Consider the following 16,502-nt stretch of genomic DNA (forward strand, 5'->3'; position numbering starts at 1 on the left):
CTTTCCTTATTACATAATGTCATCTCTCACCACACAAAACTGAGAAGTAGAAAGCCAAGTGTCACGAGTGTGCCAGAGGTCCTCGAGAATGCAAGGGCTTGAAGTTATATATGTCAATATGGCTTCAGATACAATGTGAGCGTGGTAAAAAGGAAGAAGACTGGTATTTTTCCACATTCTACTGCAATGGATTCTGTCCCATAGCTTCCACTTACTAATTTCTGTATTATGATGTGCCACTGGAACACGCTGACATGCCTAGTAAAAACAGTTGTTAAGGAATTATGTTTTACTCAACATATCCAAAAGTTTCGTATCTTCTGGAGTTTTTGCAGACAAATTAATTGCATCTTTATGTCACAGCGAAGGATAACTTCATATCCCTATTCTGTTGTCAATGCAAAATGTTCTACGATAATATATAATTATGTCTGAATTTGATGACTGAAAATATATCTTCACAGCAGTTCAGCTGTACGAAACAAAACTGGGACAACTCCTGAAAGGTCGGGAGGGACCACGTGTGTATTAGTTTTGGCAGGAATTAATAGTTAGGATAAGGAAGATCTTTTTAGGAGCTGGATGACTGCTTTTCCTAATTTGGAAACAAATAAACCCACAAAACAAACAAACAAAGATTTGTTATTTAGATTTTTACTCCTGTCAGAAATGGAAAAATAAGGAAGGATATGTGCATGTTCTCAGCAGATGAGTTGGAATTATATTTCCATGTATGCTGCCAACATAAGGAGATACAAAATGCCTTTTTCTTCTCCAGAACTTCTTCCTCTTCCTTCAGTGAAGCTTTACAGTCATTGCCTATGTATTTCAAAGGAGCATTCTTCTACCTGACTGCCCGGACACCCAGCATTGCCTGATGGTTACCTCAGGATGCCCAACTATCACCCTGCGTTGTCCCGATCGATTTTGCTCTCTCCTCACCAAGAGGAGATAACCATCATGTTTTCCTACTCAGCAGAAAGGTCCTCTCGGCAGTCCCAGCCACACCGACACCCACCCTGCGGTGGTTTCGGGGCTGTCCCGACGGCAGACCCGGCGCGGGGCTGTAACGAACGGCCGAACAGCCATGACGCACGCGCCACACCACCCGCCACTCCTTCAGCGCCTGCGCAGTGCCGGGAGAGCGGCGCGGCCGGTCGGGCTGAACGGCGCATGCGCGGCGGCAGCTGCTGAGGCGGGGAGGAGGCGCGGGTAGACGAGGCGGCCGCTTCCTCCCATTTAGCGGCGAGGGAGCGGCGGGAGCGAGTTCGGCTGGCTGCGCTGTGACGCCGGGCGGCCGGAGGGGACTGCCGGCGGGGGGCGGGGGGAGCCGTCTGCGCCGCGGCCGCCGCTGCTGCCTGCTCCTCCTCCTCCTCCTCCTGCTGCTCGGCGGAGCGCCCTCCACCCCGCCCTCTCCCCGCCCGGGACCGAGTGTGGTGGCCACAAAATGGCGGATGGGGAGCTGAACGTGGACAGCCTCATCACCCGGCTGCTGGAAGGTGAGCGCCGCGCTGGGCCGCCCCGCGGGAGAGCGGGGGGCGCCGGCGGGAGGCGGGCGGGCGGGGCGCGGCGGGAGCCGGGGCAGCCCCTCCCTCGGACCCGGGGGGCGCATGGGGGGCTCGGAGCTGCTCGGGGGGCTCCAGCGGCCGGGTCGTGCCCCTCGCGGCGAACAGGGGACGCTGCGGGGGTACCCGGCGGGGTTGGGAGGGGGGAAGCCCTGCCGGCTCCGGGTGGGGCGACCCCCCGCCTTTAAAGAAAGGCGGAAAAGCCGCGGAGGAGCCGTTCCCGCCGCCGCAGCTGCCCTCTGGGGGAGGCTCGGCTGAGAGCGGGGGGCCGGCCGGGTCGGCCGTAGCCTTCCGGGTCTGAAATCGCGTCGGGGAGCGGCGTTAGGTGTGGGGTTGTGTGGGAGCGGCGGGCTGGCGGCCCTCTGCCTGCGCTCTGTGCGGCGCTGCTCAGGGCTGCGGGGGGTTTTGTGCGGGTTTCCCTCCGAATGAGGAGGGAAGGTGAATCCGTCTTTGCGGAGAAGCTGCGATACTGTTATTAGCGTTTCTTGTAAGTTGTCTCGAGTGTTCGGTGTCCGCAGGCCTCTTCTCACGTAGCTCATCCATCCCGCACGCAGCCCGTGCCCGGTGTGCCGTACGTAGATACGCGCTCTTCTCTCTGGCTCGCCACAAATGGAAATAGAGCCTCGGGTACTTCAATCGCTTTGCAGAGGGCTTATATAAAGAAATATATGGAGTGCGTACTGTCCTGGAATGGAAATGAGTCTCCTAAGTGTGAAAATTCTTTTTAGCCAAGTTACTGCCAAGCAGAGTTTGTAGGGCTCCCAGTTTTTATTTGTAATTCTATCCCTTTTTGGAGGTGAAACTAGACATTAAAAACAATAAAACCCATGTTTTAAAAAACACGAAGGCGCTGGGCGGTTGTACTCGTGTTTGTGTTTCAAGATACACAGTGTAGTGTAGTATGGAAAGAACCTGCAGCTGTTATCAGTCGGAGTTTATCTCTGATCACTACTACAGATAAACTCCCTATTTTCTGCGTGTTGAAACCCAGATTAGTAAGTAGGCGTAAGGCAAGCTAAGCAGTAACCTACTAAACATTGACTTTTATTGTACTTTTATTTTTGTCCTTCGTAAGGTGTGTGCTGTGTGTATGTATGCTGTTGTGGTTTTTTAGTTGCTTTTTTTGGTCTTATTTATGGAAAGAGGCTCTTAAGAATAAAAACGAGAAGTACTTTTCCTCTCTGCCCATCTGGTTGTTGCTTACAAACAGAATGCTTTAAGGTGATCAAGACCTTTGAAATACTTACTTGTTACCTTTTGTATATACCATAAATGCTTGTGTTGCAACTCTCCAGCTCTTTGGGTTATGTTTGGCTGTGCTGAGACCAAGCAACCTTGTGCTTTTTGTTCCATGGCAGTTTAATTTCTAAGCATATGTATATGCAATTTCAGAAATAAGTTTTTGTGACGGTTTTGCATCTGTTTGTCAGCCAGCTCAACTCTTTGAGCAGAGATCAGGAAGGTTCTTCATGAAAACAGGGTAATTTTTCTTGGTTTGTTTCTTACTAACAGTAGAAGGAGCACTTTGTACAACATATTGCGTCTGAAAAGGAATCGTTTCTTCCAGGTTTTGTTTGAAAAAAACAAAAGCACATTGCAGGTGGATTTTCATGTACCATCTTTTGTTTTACTGTTAATATACAGTATTTCAAGCTGCAGTTGGAATAGTAGTGTTCCACAGCGAAGCCTTTTCATGCAGCTGGCAGCTTGTGTTACAGAGCTGACGCTGTTGCTTAGCTGACCTGCACCAACACACAGTGTGTGTCCCTCCTCACACTGCTTGCGCAGAGCAATTCCTATTGGCTTTTATCTCTGGAGCAGTCTGTAAAAAGTAAATTCTTTGTCCCTGTTCCTATGACTTCAGTTTTGACTGTAACAATGAGGAAATGTGGCTTTTGAGCTGTTAAACCAAAAACTGCATTAACATAATCAATAGTATCTGTAATGAAATGTAGGTGTGCAGCAGGCCTGTGGTCCTTTTGGTTACTTGAGGCGAAATGGGCAGTGTTCAGTTTCAGCAGCAGTCTGCAATTGTCTGAGGCTGCACATAAATTTTAAAGACAGTAAGTGCATATCAAAAGCTGCGGCCTGAATCTTCCCTAGTGACCTTGGCCTCCTGGTTTGTGACACCTGTTCCTGGGCTGTGAGGCTAGCTAGCCTGTGCTCTTAATTACATTTCTTGGGACTGTTTTCACTATGATTGCTCAAGACCACTTGTCTTCTGGATTATATAACACTTTAAACTTGCCTTTTGATTGCAGTAGATCATCTTACCCTGCATGTGATTCTTCTTGTTTGAGACGTCAGTATGAGGCGGCCTGTGGCTGGGCTGCTTGGGAGTTTTCCTCAAGGACAAAGTATTAACGCTCAGCAGATGTGCATGCATGCTTACTCTGAACTTGTAGATGGGATCCTCGGAGTGCTCGAGGCCAGACTGTTTTGCTCTGGAGTTAAATTGGGGATAGTTTTCAGAGAGGCTCAGCTGAGCCATAGTCTAATGCTTGATGATAGTATCCCAGGATGTTGGTTTATTTCCATGTTCTTGCATATACTGAATACTAATCCTTTTTAGTCCTGAATTCGTTGCTGGTTTAATGAATGGTAAGAGCTTGTTTTGCAGTGACTGTTAAAATATGTCTGGTACTTGTTTACTTGTTAGAGATGGTGCTTCTAGATATGTGCCTGATTGGTTTGGGGGATACTTTTGGCTGATTACAAGATAAATTTCGATAACAGAAATAGCTCATGAAAGATTCTGCAAACATTTAGAAGTCATTCAACCATAGTTCTTTAGCTTAGCTGAAACACTTTGCAACTGATGGGGAACCACAAAAATGAACACTGAATTAGTTTAGGGTTTCTCTTAAGCAGCTATTCAGAATTCTGGGCATGGATCAGGCTTAGTTACATTACAGCATACAAAAAAGATGGTTGTATATATATTTTTTAAATATGTGTTCTGTTTTCTTGGGTATTTTTGTTGCTTTTTCTTGCTTTCTCAGCTATGCCATCTGGTGGATGGATCTTTCCAGCCCATTCTATCTACAGTCAGTCCAGGATTAAGCATGCATAAGACTGTCATCTGTACAAAAGATGTGGAACATGCTGTATTGTGCACCATCTAGGTACACCATATGTCCCTTTGTGGGAAATGCCATGACATCTGGAAAAATACTGGGCTAGCTTGGTGTACCAGATTTACATTTAACCTAGGCTCTAAGTGAGCTTATGCTTTGGGTATGTACAGAGAAGCTCGTTCTGTGGCAAAACAGAGATGCTGGGGTAGCTGTGCCTGTTATAAGAGAGCTGTGGGTGGTGGTTATTAGGCCACCATGTTTATTGCTGTGTTGGGCTTCCTGTTTTTGTGCTGTAAGTGTATCTGTAGGTGACTCCAGTTGGGCTGGACTTCAGCAATTTCTGTTGCTGGATCACTGTAGAGGGCTTGCTTGTGAAATGATTGTACAAGACCAAGCCCCTTGCTTACCTAAGTCTAGCAACATATTAACAATTAAAATTCATTTAATGGAATTTAGCGTAAATTTGCTCTAAGACATATTTGTTTTTGATGAAGCTAGCTGGGCTGCTCTTTTGGATAGTACTTAGTCTGCTCTGAGGAATGGGACATATCTAGCCAAGAGGAGAGTTGTCAAACTTCATGTAGATGTGGGAACAGTTATAGCTTCAGTGCTCAGCTAAAAGCATGATTTTTACATCCACCTTAATAAAAGCTCTCTCGTGACCTCGTCATGTAAGGTGATGCCTTTAGGAAAGCTACAAGCTTTGGTTTCTTGTTATTTCAGAGATCATACAGATTGTGACAAAGACTGATATTTGAATGAGTCAGTTATTCAGGTGAAAGGTAAATTTAAATGCTTATGAAATAATTGGAGCATTCTTTATTACTGTTAAATGCTACGGAGTTGTTGGACTAATATGTTATAATCAATGAGCTTTGGTTAATGTCTTAGTAGTTTACCCTACACAGGCAGCCTGATGGGCAGATACAATACTGTAGTGGTGCCACAGTTCTGTGGGCTTCATTGCTGATACTGAAAGAAGCAATTGTAGAGAAGAAAAATGGGTATTAATGGTAAGATCACACCATGGAGGTGAGTCTTGAAGGGTCAAAGGTTATTGCCTGGTTTGCAGTGGGATCATTGGACAACTTGGTATTAGAAAAAATAAATGAGAACAACATGAGGAGTTCTTAGCAAAGGAATTATTTTTGAAATATTCTTTGTCTCTTTGGAGAGAGAAAATTGTTGGTTCTCATTGTGTGTTCCTTGGAGAATGTATATCCCATTAAATGGGAAGAAGGGATACAAGAAGAGTGGTGTTTGCTGCTGAGTTTGTACGGCAGTGCAGATATGAGCCAGCTCGTCCTTGTGAAGTGCAGGATAAATGAGATAGTTGACTTGAAAAATTGTACTGTAGGCCAAGAGCTTAGTGTCAAAAAAGGGATGTTGGTGCTCCTTTCTTCTGTCTGGTTATTTTCCTGTGTTAAACCTATATGATTCAGTAACTGTTTCATTTAACACTGCTGAAGAATGTTTGTCTTTGTCTTGTTCAGAGGTACAGCTAAATTATAGCATAAAAGAAGGAAGCAGTGCTTTATTTAATGCAAACAGGAGGATTTTTTAGCCTGAGTATTTTGTCAAATGCTTGTGAGTGGCCATTACAAAAGTAGGTTTGTAACTTAAAAGACAATAAGTAGTTTAGCAGCGTGAAGTCAAGCATACTATATTTGGCTACAGCTTGGTGAGGTCAGATGGTGTACTCAGGGAGCGGGGTGTGTGTGTGTAAGGAAATCTACTGTGAACTGCAGCCTGGAGTACTGCTGATGCCATCTGTATCTCGCTTGTGAATTTCATGTTGAAATGGCCCTGTTTACTGCCTTCACATAATGCCCAATGATTTGACTTTTAGCATATACTACTTTATCTTTGTTTTACAGCGCAGACTTCTGTCTTTTGGCAATATAATACCAAACTTACTTGATACAAAGCTTTTGTTTGTCTAGAATCATAGAATTGCCAAGGTTGGGAAAGATGGATCATCCAGTCCAACTGTCTGCCTACCACCAGTATTTCCTCATTAAGCCTGATCACTCAGTACAACATCTAAATGTTTCTTGAATGCCTCCAGGTACAGTGACAGGGAGGTACCACCTCCCTGGCAGCCTATTTCAGCATCTGACCACTCTTCATAATATCCAACCTGGTATAGCTTGAGGCCATTCCTTCTAGCCCTGTTCTACACAGCAATTGTGGAATTTAAGGATCTTGGGAGTGCAAAAGTCATCTTAAACTGTAGCTTTCTTAATGCATCTTCAGCCATTTTCTTCCTTGTTACTCATCAGGAGTTAGAAAGCAACTCTGTAATCTGCCCTCACCTGTCTCCAGTTAGTAATTTTGTTAACACTGCTTTAGAGGAAAAATTAAGTTCAACTTTGAGAAAGAATCTGATGTTCTGTGTTGCATGAGATTTTAATGCTAGTTTAACCTTGAAAGTGATGTGGAAAAAAACTTGCCACCCCTTTGTATGTTACTGCACAGTGAGAAGTTTCTACCTCACACTTTGCTGGTTAGGTGGGATTTTGGTTCAGGTGTAGCAAGTAAACATAGTAAATATAGAGCAATAACAAGTATTAGGGTTACATATTTTCCTTATGGAATGGAGTGACTGCTGTGATTTTTTTTCTTTACCTTTGGATCCAGTGATGATTGGGACTGTGCGTGATTAAGAATGACTGAGACCTTAAGCTGCATGGAACCTCTGTATAAATAGGTGGCCCATGAAGAGTGAATGCAGCTGGGAAGGGTTTTGGTGTAGGGTAAACTGTATATTGTGGTGGGCTGATTTGAGCATCCCCTGAAGCAATTGGAGATAGCTTCTAATGATGCTTCTCCTTGAGCGTTATTTGTGCTGGGTAGTATGAACTTCAGGAATGTAATTTCAACTTCTGGTGAAAGAGGAATGCTTGGTTGTTTGGTTATTTCCTTTGTTATAAATGGAAGGCTTTTACTTTTGAACTCTTTTACTCTGCATTGATTTTGTATTATGTTAAAGAAATCTTTTTAAAGTGAGCTCATGTCCAGTGCTGTGTTCTTCAGGAAAACTCTTCATCTGGAGGGCACCTAGTGAGGATGCACGTGATAGTGGTTTTAGACCTTTTGGACTGACAAGTCCAAGGTCTTGAGAAAAGACTCCCTCAAAAGCTAGTTCTTCTGTTGTTTGTGTAGAGTCAAGATGCTTCACCCTATGAAAGGTGCAGAGCTTTCTTCACTGTGTAACGTGCTCAGTAGCTCTTTGTTCAGCTGTGTGCTGCATACTCCACTGAGCAAAGCTGTGGCATTATTTTAACAGCATTACTGTTGTTCACAGGCTAGTATGGGAATGGAAGCCATTTGGACCTTGGGTTTGTTGCAGCAGTTTAGAATCATAGAATCACCAAGGTTGGAAAAGACCTCGAAGATGATGTCCAACTGTCTGTCTGCCATCAGTTTAACTCCCCTAAACCGTGTTCCTTAGTACGCTGTCTAAATGATTCATCATCACCTCCACGGACAGTGACTCCACCACCTTTCTGGGCAGCCTGTTCCAGTACCTGACCACTCTTTCAGATCATGTATCTTTTCCTGACATCCTGGCTGAATTTCCCCTAGCACAACTTGAGGCCATTCCCTCTTGTCCCTCTTGTCAAGTTGTGTGGGAGAAGACGCCTACATCCCTTTTTTACCACAGTCTCATTGCAAATAGTTGTAGAGAGCATTAAAGTTTCCCCTGAGCCTACTGTTCTCAAGACTAAACAGTTACAAAAACTTGTACTGTTGTCCTGACTCCATTTTGCTACAAAATAGGGAGTAGATGCTTCTGGCGACAGCTGTACAACTGAACTAAAGAAAATGTTTTGAGGGAATAGAAGCTTTGCTTTCCAAAGTGAAAGGTGTTCTAATCTAGGATTCTGGACATAAAAACCACAAAAACCTGTAACTTAGAATTGTAAGAATTAGCTGGCTGATGTTAGAGCATATTTCCAAAGCTGTTGGAACTTTTCTTTAACTAACAGTACTAGTACCTTTAGCTTCCAAATCCATTCTATTCCTGCTGTTCTGAAACTGTTCAGGGTTCATCAGATGTTCTAGAATACATTGTTGTGCAAGAGACAAGCAGTTGAGTGTTCAGTTGCTTGTTGTCAGTCACTAAATGTTCCAGAGGCTATCGTGAGAGAATATACGCTTGTGGGATATTGGTGGTTGCGTGCTTGCAGTTTTATGCTGTGCTTTTTGTTTGCTTCTTATTTAAGATACACTTTGGCAAATGGAACTTGCACATGGTAATTTTGGAAATACCTTGGCTGGAGCTTCTGCCAGAAGAACAGCTGGCTGCTTAATCCTTGGCTTATCCTCACCCAAGTTCACAGCGAATGCTTCTTCCAGCCCGGGGAGCTGTGTAGATTAAACTTGTTTGTTGTGTCTTTGTACTAGAAGGAAAAGGTGCACTCCCTAGTACAGTTTACTGTGGCCTTGCAAGTGTGCATGCAAAATGGATGTGCGGGGTAAGATGGAAGTTGCTTCATAACAGTGATGCTGGCACCAGTATTTTTTCAAACTTGGTAGAAGTGTGTACAAGATCTAATGATGTGCTGAAAGTGTGAGTGTTGTCTGATAAACAGGGTGTGTATGGTAGTAGAACACAGTCGTGTTAAGGACAGCTGTGTGTACTACAGCTGATTCAGTAGTTGAAGAAACTTCTATTAGTGATACCAGAAAATGAGAAGCTTGGTTACTTAAAGTGAGAGGCACATCAGAGACAGAGCGACAGTCTGACTTAAATGTGTTTGCTCAGCTCCATGGAATAGTATGTTAGTAGGGACAAAACTCACAGAACCTCCAGTACAGTTCTTAGACCACATTGCTTGGAGTTGTAATGCTAGAAATTGTGGCAGCCTTACAAAATCTGCTGGTCTCTGGCATGAGTTTGGAAGGGTGCTGGCAAACAAAACCAACAAACAACAAGAACCCTTCTTAGTGCGGAAGTTTCTTTCCTGGCACTGCAACTCGCATCTCAAATTACTGGCTTCTATTGTTAGACTTAATAAGGTTGCTTACCAACAGTTGTGTAGGTGCTGAGACACTTTAATAGTAATTAGAGTAGGTTTGGATTACTGTAGGAGCTATTGGGCTCAAACAGTAGCTTTGAAATACAATGTATATAGTGATATTTACTTCCTTGTTCTCCACTAGGTTAAGGCTTAAGCTCTCATCAGTAAAGTTTTATTCTGGCGCAGTGCTATGCATGCAGGATTGAGAGTTAGGAGAGGAGTGGTTGTCCCTGCCACAGATTTTTGTTTCAGTCAATGCTTGTTTACTGTGTCTGCATCATAGAGAGCTAATTGGTACCTAATGCTGAGGTACCGTTCTTCCTCTGGATAAACAGCAACCATTGGAAGTGATTGATTTTTTCCCAGTACTGTGAGGCCTTTTTGAGGTGCGTGCACTGTGAAATTTGTATCTGTGGCTAGCATATTTAACAGTGCTTTCCTAGCATAATTCGCGAAGAAGTCTGTGAAACACAACTTGTACTCTTGATCCAGTTCTCATAACTTCCTTTTAAATCAGTTCTTGAGGAGTTCTCTTTTGAAAAACTAAATATGGTGAGAGTTGCTCTTACTTACATTCCATACAATGCCTGGCTGAGCCAAGGAAACATAAACAGAATTCTAGTTGTAGTGTAAGTGGGTGAAATATGTGCTTAGTTTTGCTTGCCTGTTTGTGCCAGGCCAGTGGCCAAGCTCTTCCAGAAAGGGTAACCTTTCAGCACCTTTGAGTCGGAGTCCAGTGATGTGCTGAGGCTTCTGAGGTCACAGTAGCTTCTTATTTTTTGCTACTTCATTTGTCTTATTGACTATGGGGATTATGGGAGAAAACTTGCCTCTCTTGAATGTATTATTGATGATGATTTCTCCTGAATACCCAGGCTCTGCTTCTTCAAATGTAAGTGAGCTTGTTTGTTCTGCAGAGCTGCCAGTGATTCAGGTGGCCAGGCCTTTATAAAGGCCCAGTGGCTCAGGGCTGTTTCCTTCCCCGGAGCAGCCTGTAAGTGCATTCACCAGGCATTTTGTCTCCCAGTGACATGCTCAGCATAGTTTTAGAAGCTGGGTTTATTTGGAGAAGCAGCGTCTAATAACGAGTTGCCAATCTGTTGGCTTCCTTGTTAAGGAGCTGCAGCATGTGAGGCTGTATTGTAAAAGGTCAGGATCTAGCACTGTGACTCTGGACGTGCTGTGGCAGTTGGCTGATTTGGAAGTCACAAGCTGTGTGTTCAGTATGTGTTCTAGCTCAGAAATCCAGCAGCACTTAATGGCTTAATCCGGCAAAGCAATTGTTCCATGTTTAAACCTCTCTTTTTCAAAGGGAGTCAATGTTGCTGTTCTAGGAAATACTGATTGGATCAAAGTTAGTGGTATGAGTGCCCTCCTTGAACTACAGCCTCAGTTTTGGTCTCTGTGCTTTGTCTGGGGCTATTTGTGGAAACATTACTGTCATCTATGGTGGGATTTCCTGGGTTTGAGTTCCAAAACTAGACTGGGTGTAATAAGTGTGCAGTTAAGTCACTTCTTGGTTTTAATCCTTATTACATGGTTTCATTTTGGTGCTGCAAAATATTGGCAGCAGTTAAATACAGAAGAAAACTTAATTCTTACCAGAAGGGTTTAAAGGAAAGCAGATAGTGGAGTAGAATGTGGCAGACAAGCTAGTTAGGCTGAAGAAGCATGCAGTAGGACCTTGATGTTATAGGCATCAGGCAACCATGGCTTTAAAATGCAGCATAACTACCTCAGAAAGAGTAATGGGAACTGTTAAGACTGTGCTCTTCTCAGGTGGGAACTTTCTTAGGTATAGTGGCAGTTTGTTGTGTCTAGCACAGTGAGTTTCAGGTCTGCAAATGGGAGTTGTATAAGCTACTGGAGTGCAAGTATTTGAAAAGCATGGAGGTGTTGAGAGGATTTTGGTACCTGCAGATTGAGTAGTCAAGTCTTGTGAAAATCTGTCAAGATTTATTTCTTGCCAATAACCCCTTTGGGGATGAAGATGCATCAAAGTGCATCATGTTGTAGACATTTGAGATGCACTGCAACTGAGGCCTGTGTGCGTTTATTCTCTGATCACTTTGTGTCTTAAAAAATACAAGGGCAGACAATTAACTTGTCATTCTTCCTGCATTAAGATGTTAGATTATGAAGAGATTAGTAAAAGCTGTCTGCTTTCTCTAATGTAGTTAGAGGAAAGTGTGTGACTTACCGTATGGTAAATGTCACATGGAGTTGTTTAGAGTCACATTTCAAGTTTCGCTGAAAGAAGTCTCCTTATGGTGCTTCTACAAGCCTTGTTCTTGTGGGATTCTAGTGAGCAGTATATTATCACTGAAGATAAGCTGACCTTCCTTCTATTGTTGCACTCCCGCTGGCTGCCCCAAGATGTAGTTTCACGTCTTCTCTTCCCTACTTGAAGTACTAATTATTTTTTTTTTTGCCTCTTCATTTCTTCTGTGGCTGCTTAACCTTAGTTAAACAAGTGATCTGGTTTCTATTTATTTTAGTTAAAAGAAACAAGCAGCAGTGTTGAACTGATCAGATGCATTCTGGGGGAAGTATGCAATGATAGGCAGGACAGAGCTTTCTGATCTTAACTCTTTGGAATTCTAGTCTAGTACTTCTAGTACTAGTAGTTCTAGTTCTAGTAGACTTCTGGTACTAGGTGTCTTAGGACAGGTTGTTTCCCCTTATATCCTTTCTCCCCCATGTAGATGGCAGTGATTTACTCTGCCAAGTATGTTGGCTGAGAGCTGAGCTGCAATAAAAAGGAAGATGTATTCACTTTGCTCTTCTGTTAGCAAGTTTCGTAAGACTTACTGAAGCTGCAGCAAATATTTTTCAGTCAAGTCTTACTGTGTTAGAGTTTGAAAACATGATTTGAACTGCTAAAGGTTCATACCACTTTTTTTTATAGCTGCTACTGTTGTTTAAAGCTGAGTGTTGCTCCATGCAAAGCAGGGGGCAGAACACGATGCTAGCCTGTCATAGACACTGCTGTGTTCTGCTCTATTAGTTGCATCTGATTGTTAGTTTATACTGACATGTAAAACTGAATCACATCAGCCAGAGTGTAGACATTTGTTCTGCCTCATGTACACATTAGAGCCTGAGAGAAGAATCAGGTAGGTATTCATGGAAAGAAGCAGCTGCGGATAGGCTTGCCAGAGGATGTTAGTTGGAGTGCAGTGTGGATGTTTTTGGAAACTTCACTCCTAAGTATGGATTGGAATACTTGGCTTGTGGGTATAGGAATTCAGTTTCAAGCTCATTGAATGTCTGTTTGGTCGCTGAGGTTCCTGAAACTTGAGATTCATTATGTATGAATGAAGATTTTTATCTGCACAGACACGGTTTAATGTGATGTTCCTGATAGGACAATTTCAGCTGCAAAAAGTACAAATGTTCCTTTTTATTTAGCTTGCCTTGTTGAACTTAGTTGGCCTAGATCATTTTGTGTTAACGTATTTGAGATTTCCATTCTCAAGGGTTTTTTTGCCTGCTGCAAATTCTCTAGCATAATCTGATAATTCATTTAAACACTTTCTGAAGTTGCTATTTATCCAAATATAGACAAAAGCAAGATCTAAATTGCTGCTTTCTGGGACTGTGACTTAACAGGGATGCATTTGGAGCTTAAGCACAGGTTGTCAGTATATCAGAGTTTAACTTTAGAACTGGCTGGAATATGCAGTTCCCACGTTTTGTAGATAAGTTGATGTGCCAGATACAGACTTCAGACACAGCTCATCTGCACTTACCTGTTGATGGCTTCTGTGTGCCAGCTATCTTAATTGTTAAACTTCTCCTTTCAGTACGAGGATGTCGTCCTGGGAAGATTGTTCAGATGACAGAAGCAGAAGTTCGGGGCTTGTGCATAAAATCACGAGAAATATTTCTTAGCCAGCCTATTCTCCTGGAACTAGAGGCACCGCTGAAAATTTGTGGTATGTAAACTTAATTTGTGTGTCTATTATGTAGGTGTGTTGATTTAGTTGTATGCTAACTGGAATGAGAAGGAAAGTTGATGAAGAAGATGCTGAGATACACAAATGACCTTGATTTGAGCAATACAGATTAGTGATTGAGGTCTTCTCAGTCTTAAACATCATTTTCAACTTAGATTGGATTAAGTCAAGAGAAGGCAGCTAATGTTTGCTCTTGGTGCTATTTAGGAGCAAGTGCTGATGGCAGTAAGAGCTGCATGCACTTCTAGTGCAAATTTTGCAGCCTGTCTGTTGTCCTAAGGGCTTCTTGCACAGAGCTGCTACTGTTTGGATCATTATCTCAAAGCATTCTAAAAACACCTAAATAGTAAATGTTTGTTGTTGTTCCCTTTGTAGCAGAAACTGAAGAAAGATCTTCATATAAGATGAGATGGAGTACTTACTAGTCTGTTTGTAAATAGCATTGAAGAAAGCATTGTTATTCTTTCAACTTAAAAATAAATAAACTCATTAACATGGGAAATGTACCTCAAGCTGTATATCAAGTACCGTCAAACACTGCTATCAAATATAACTGCATCCTTTTCCTCCATAAGCCTTTAGAATATGCTAGACTCCTTCAAAAATACAGTTAATAGGTGTGCATGCATGTTTAACTGTTACTGAAGTATTGTAAATGCTAGCTTGTAATCATGCTTCAAGTTATTAACAGCAGGCATATGCTTGAATTTGACTGCTTGAAGTATTTGACTGCTTGAAGAACTAAAGCTTTCTGTCAGAGCAATTGTAGTGATATTGCCATGCACTTAGAATATCAGCAGTTATTAGTGTTATGTATGTTCTAAAGTAGCAAAGTCACTTTTAAATGAGTGATAACTTGCTTGAGTATGGAGGAGGGGATGAACAGGACCAGCTTGCCTGACAACATAAATTTGAAGGTAAAAATCTAGCTTTACTACATTTTATTTGTTCTGTGATGAGAAAGACTAGTGTCACCTAATTCCTAGAAAGAAGAAAATTGAAAGACTTGCATACATTCTTAATATTAAGTTCAATCTGCAAAGTATAATTAGACTCCTTCAAACAAAGTTAGTTTCTCACTTGTTTAAAACTAGATTGCTCAGAAGGCTCTTAGATGTACAATAGTAGGGGTAGCAAATGCACAGTTATGTAAGAGATTTGTTATTTTTAAATTACATGTTAAACAAAGCGGTAGCACCTGGAAGTGTCAGCTGTATCTAAATTAAACATTAGAGAAATTGTCAAAGTTGTATTTATTTAGAAGTGGAAGAGAGGTGATGGCTTTCACTGAGAGCACAATATGCTGCTGTACTCCTTTGAACTACTGTTTTAATGTGTTCAGGTAGTGCTTGAGAAATGGTTGTAGAACTGTCTTTTCTTGTAATCAGTTCAGTTCAAAATAAGCTTTTAAGTCTTGAACGGCTGTGTTCTAACATAAGATGGGAGATTTTCTTATGTAAATGTCCATTTTAAAATAGCTGTAGTTTTTACTCTGATAGGCTTCAACTTGTGCCTATATGAAGTTGTATTTTAAATTATCAGGTGCCTGCAAAGGAATAATTTGAAATGCTTTGGTCACTTCACAAAATAGTTTCTACAGAACGTTCCTTCATTCTTCTATGTCCGTTAATCCCTTTAGCTCATGTGTGTAACTGAAAGTAGTTTCAGACAATGAACATAAAGTATTTCCATAGTATATTTATTTTGGTGATGATTACTTCTGATGGTGATGAAGTTTGAGTACTAATTGAATAGTTCTGGAGTACTAGATTCAGCACCGTGGTGACGTGTTGATGAAACTTGTATGTTTTTTGATCTTAACCTGAAGATTTCTAAATACCAAGTGGAGTAGAAACTCTTCTTGTAGTGTATGCATAAATGATTTTAGCTGGTAGAACTTCAGAGGGCCTGCAGTTGGGTAGTGAATAATGTTCATCATTAAACAGATAGTGGTATGCAAGTCCCCTCCTTGAGCAAGAAATAGTTGAAAGCATTGTCTGCTGAAAGAAGGTAGTGGTGGTTTTCTCATGGAAAGATAAAGAGGAATAAGGCATGAAGTCACTGCTGGAGTATGTGACTCCACACAAGATGTGCAAGTCCTTTTGTTTGGTTTAAGGTTCTGAATCAAGTTGTAGGCATATGGGTGGGGACATTTTGTTTGTCAGTTTTGCTCCTTATAGTCAAGGAAGCTAGTTCTCTACTGGAGAATTACTAGGCTTAATAAAGACAGGTATTTTGCCACAGAACAAACAGCACAGTTGAAAATGTATTCATGACATGCTTAGTGTAAGGGATCAAGAAGTAGTCTGTATTATCATCATACAGCTTTTACCAAAGGTTTCTTAGGTATAGTTTTGCATTCAGTCACTTTGTTAATGAATTCTACAGTCAACTGAAATATATCACAGCTACTGTACAAGTTACTGTAGAGCTTTGGTATCACCTTTGACCTTCTGGGCAGCTCAAGGGTAATGACTTCAGCCTAATCTGAAAGGATGTGCTGTGGTGTTTTAGTTGCTGCACAGAGCTATTGCGTGGATGGAAAGCCATCTTAGTTTTAAAACTGGCAGTGTGATGAGTAACATGATCATTACTGTTCCTAAGATACTTCTGCAGTTTTGAGTAGTGTGTAAGAGCTATCAGTCTTTGAGTCTCTGTATTATTTACAATAAACAATTGCGTCCAGGGAGTCATCCTAAATGCTGGAGAATGAGAAGCTTAGTACAGTGATGTCATGGAGAGGAGAAGCAGTTGACTTTTGAAAGTGCCACTGCCAGCACAGTGTTCAGTTTCTCTCCAGTGAATGTAGGTCCAGTACTGATGTGCTTTCACAGTACAGTGTGTGACTTAATCCATTGGCTCCCTGGCCGTGTA

The 16,502-nt window shown here is 42.1% G+C and overlaps 1 protein-coding gene across 1 annotated transcript in view; it reads left to right on the plus strand.

The window, feature by feature from the left end:
• Positions 1 to 1,245: 1,245 nt before the first annotated feature.
• The window catches only part of PPP1CB (protein phosphatase 1 catalytic subunit beta), a 31,369-nt gene continuing 16,112 nt past the window's right edge, over positions 1,246 to 16,502 (plus strand). Inside the window, exons 1-2 of the mRNA XM_072332132.1 lie at positions 1,246 to 1,499; positions 13,476 to 13,607. Coding sequence (XP_072188233.1) covers positions 1,448 to 1,499; positions 13,476 to 13,607 — 184 coding nt within the window. The 5' untranslated portion in view covers positions 1,246 to 1,447. The remainder of the gene's footprint in view (positions 1,500 to 13,475; positions 13,608 to 16,502) is intronic.

The sequence above is a fragment of the Excalfactoria chinensis genome, chromosome 3, assembly GCF_039878825.1.
Source record: "Excalfactoria chinensis isolate bCotChi1 chromosome 3, bCotChi1.hap2, whole genome shotgun sequence".
Taxonomy (NCBI): domain Eukaryota; kingdom Metazoa; phylum Chordata; class Aves; order Galliformes; family Phasianidae; genus Excalfactoria; species Excalfactoria chinensis.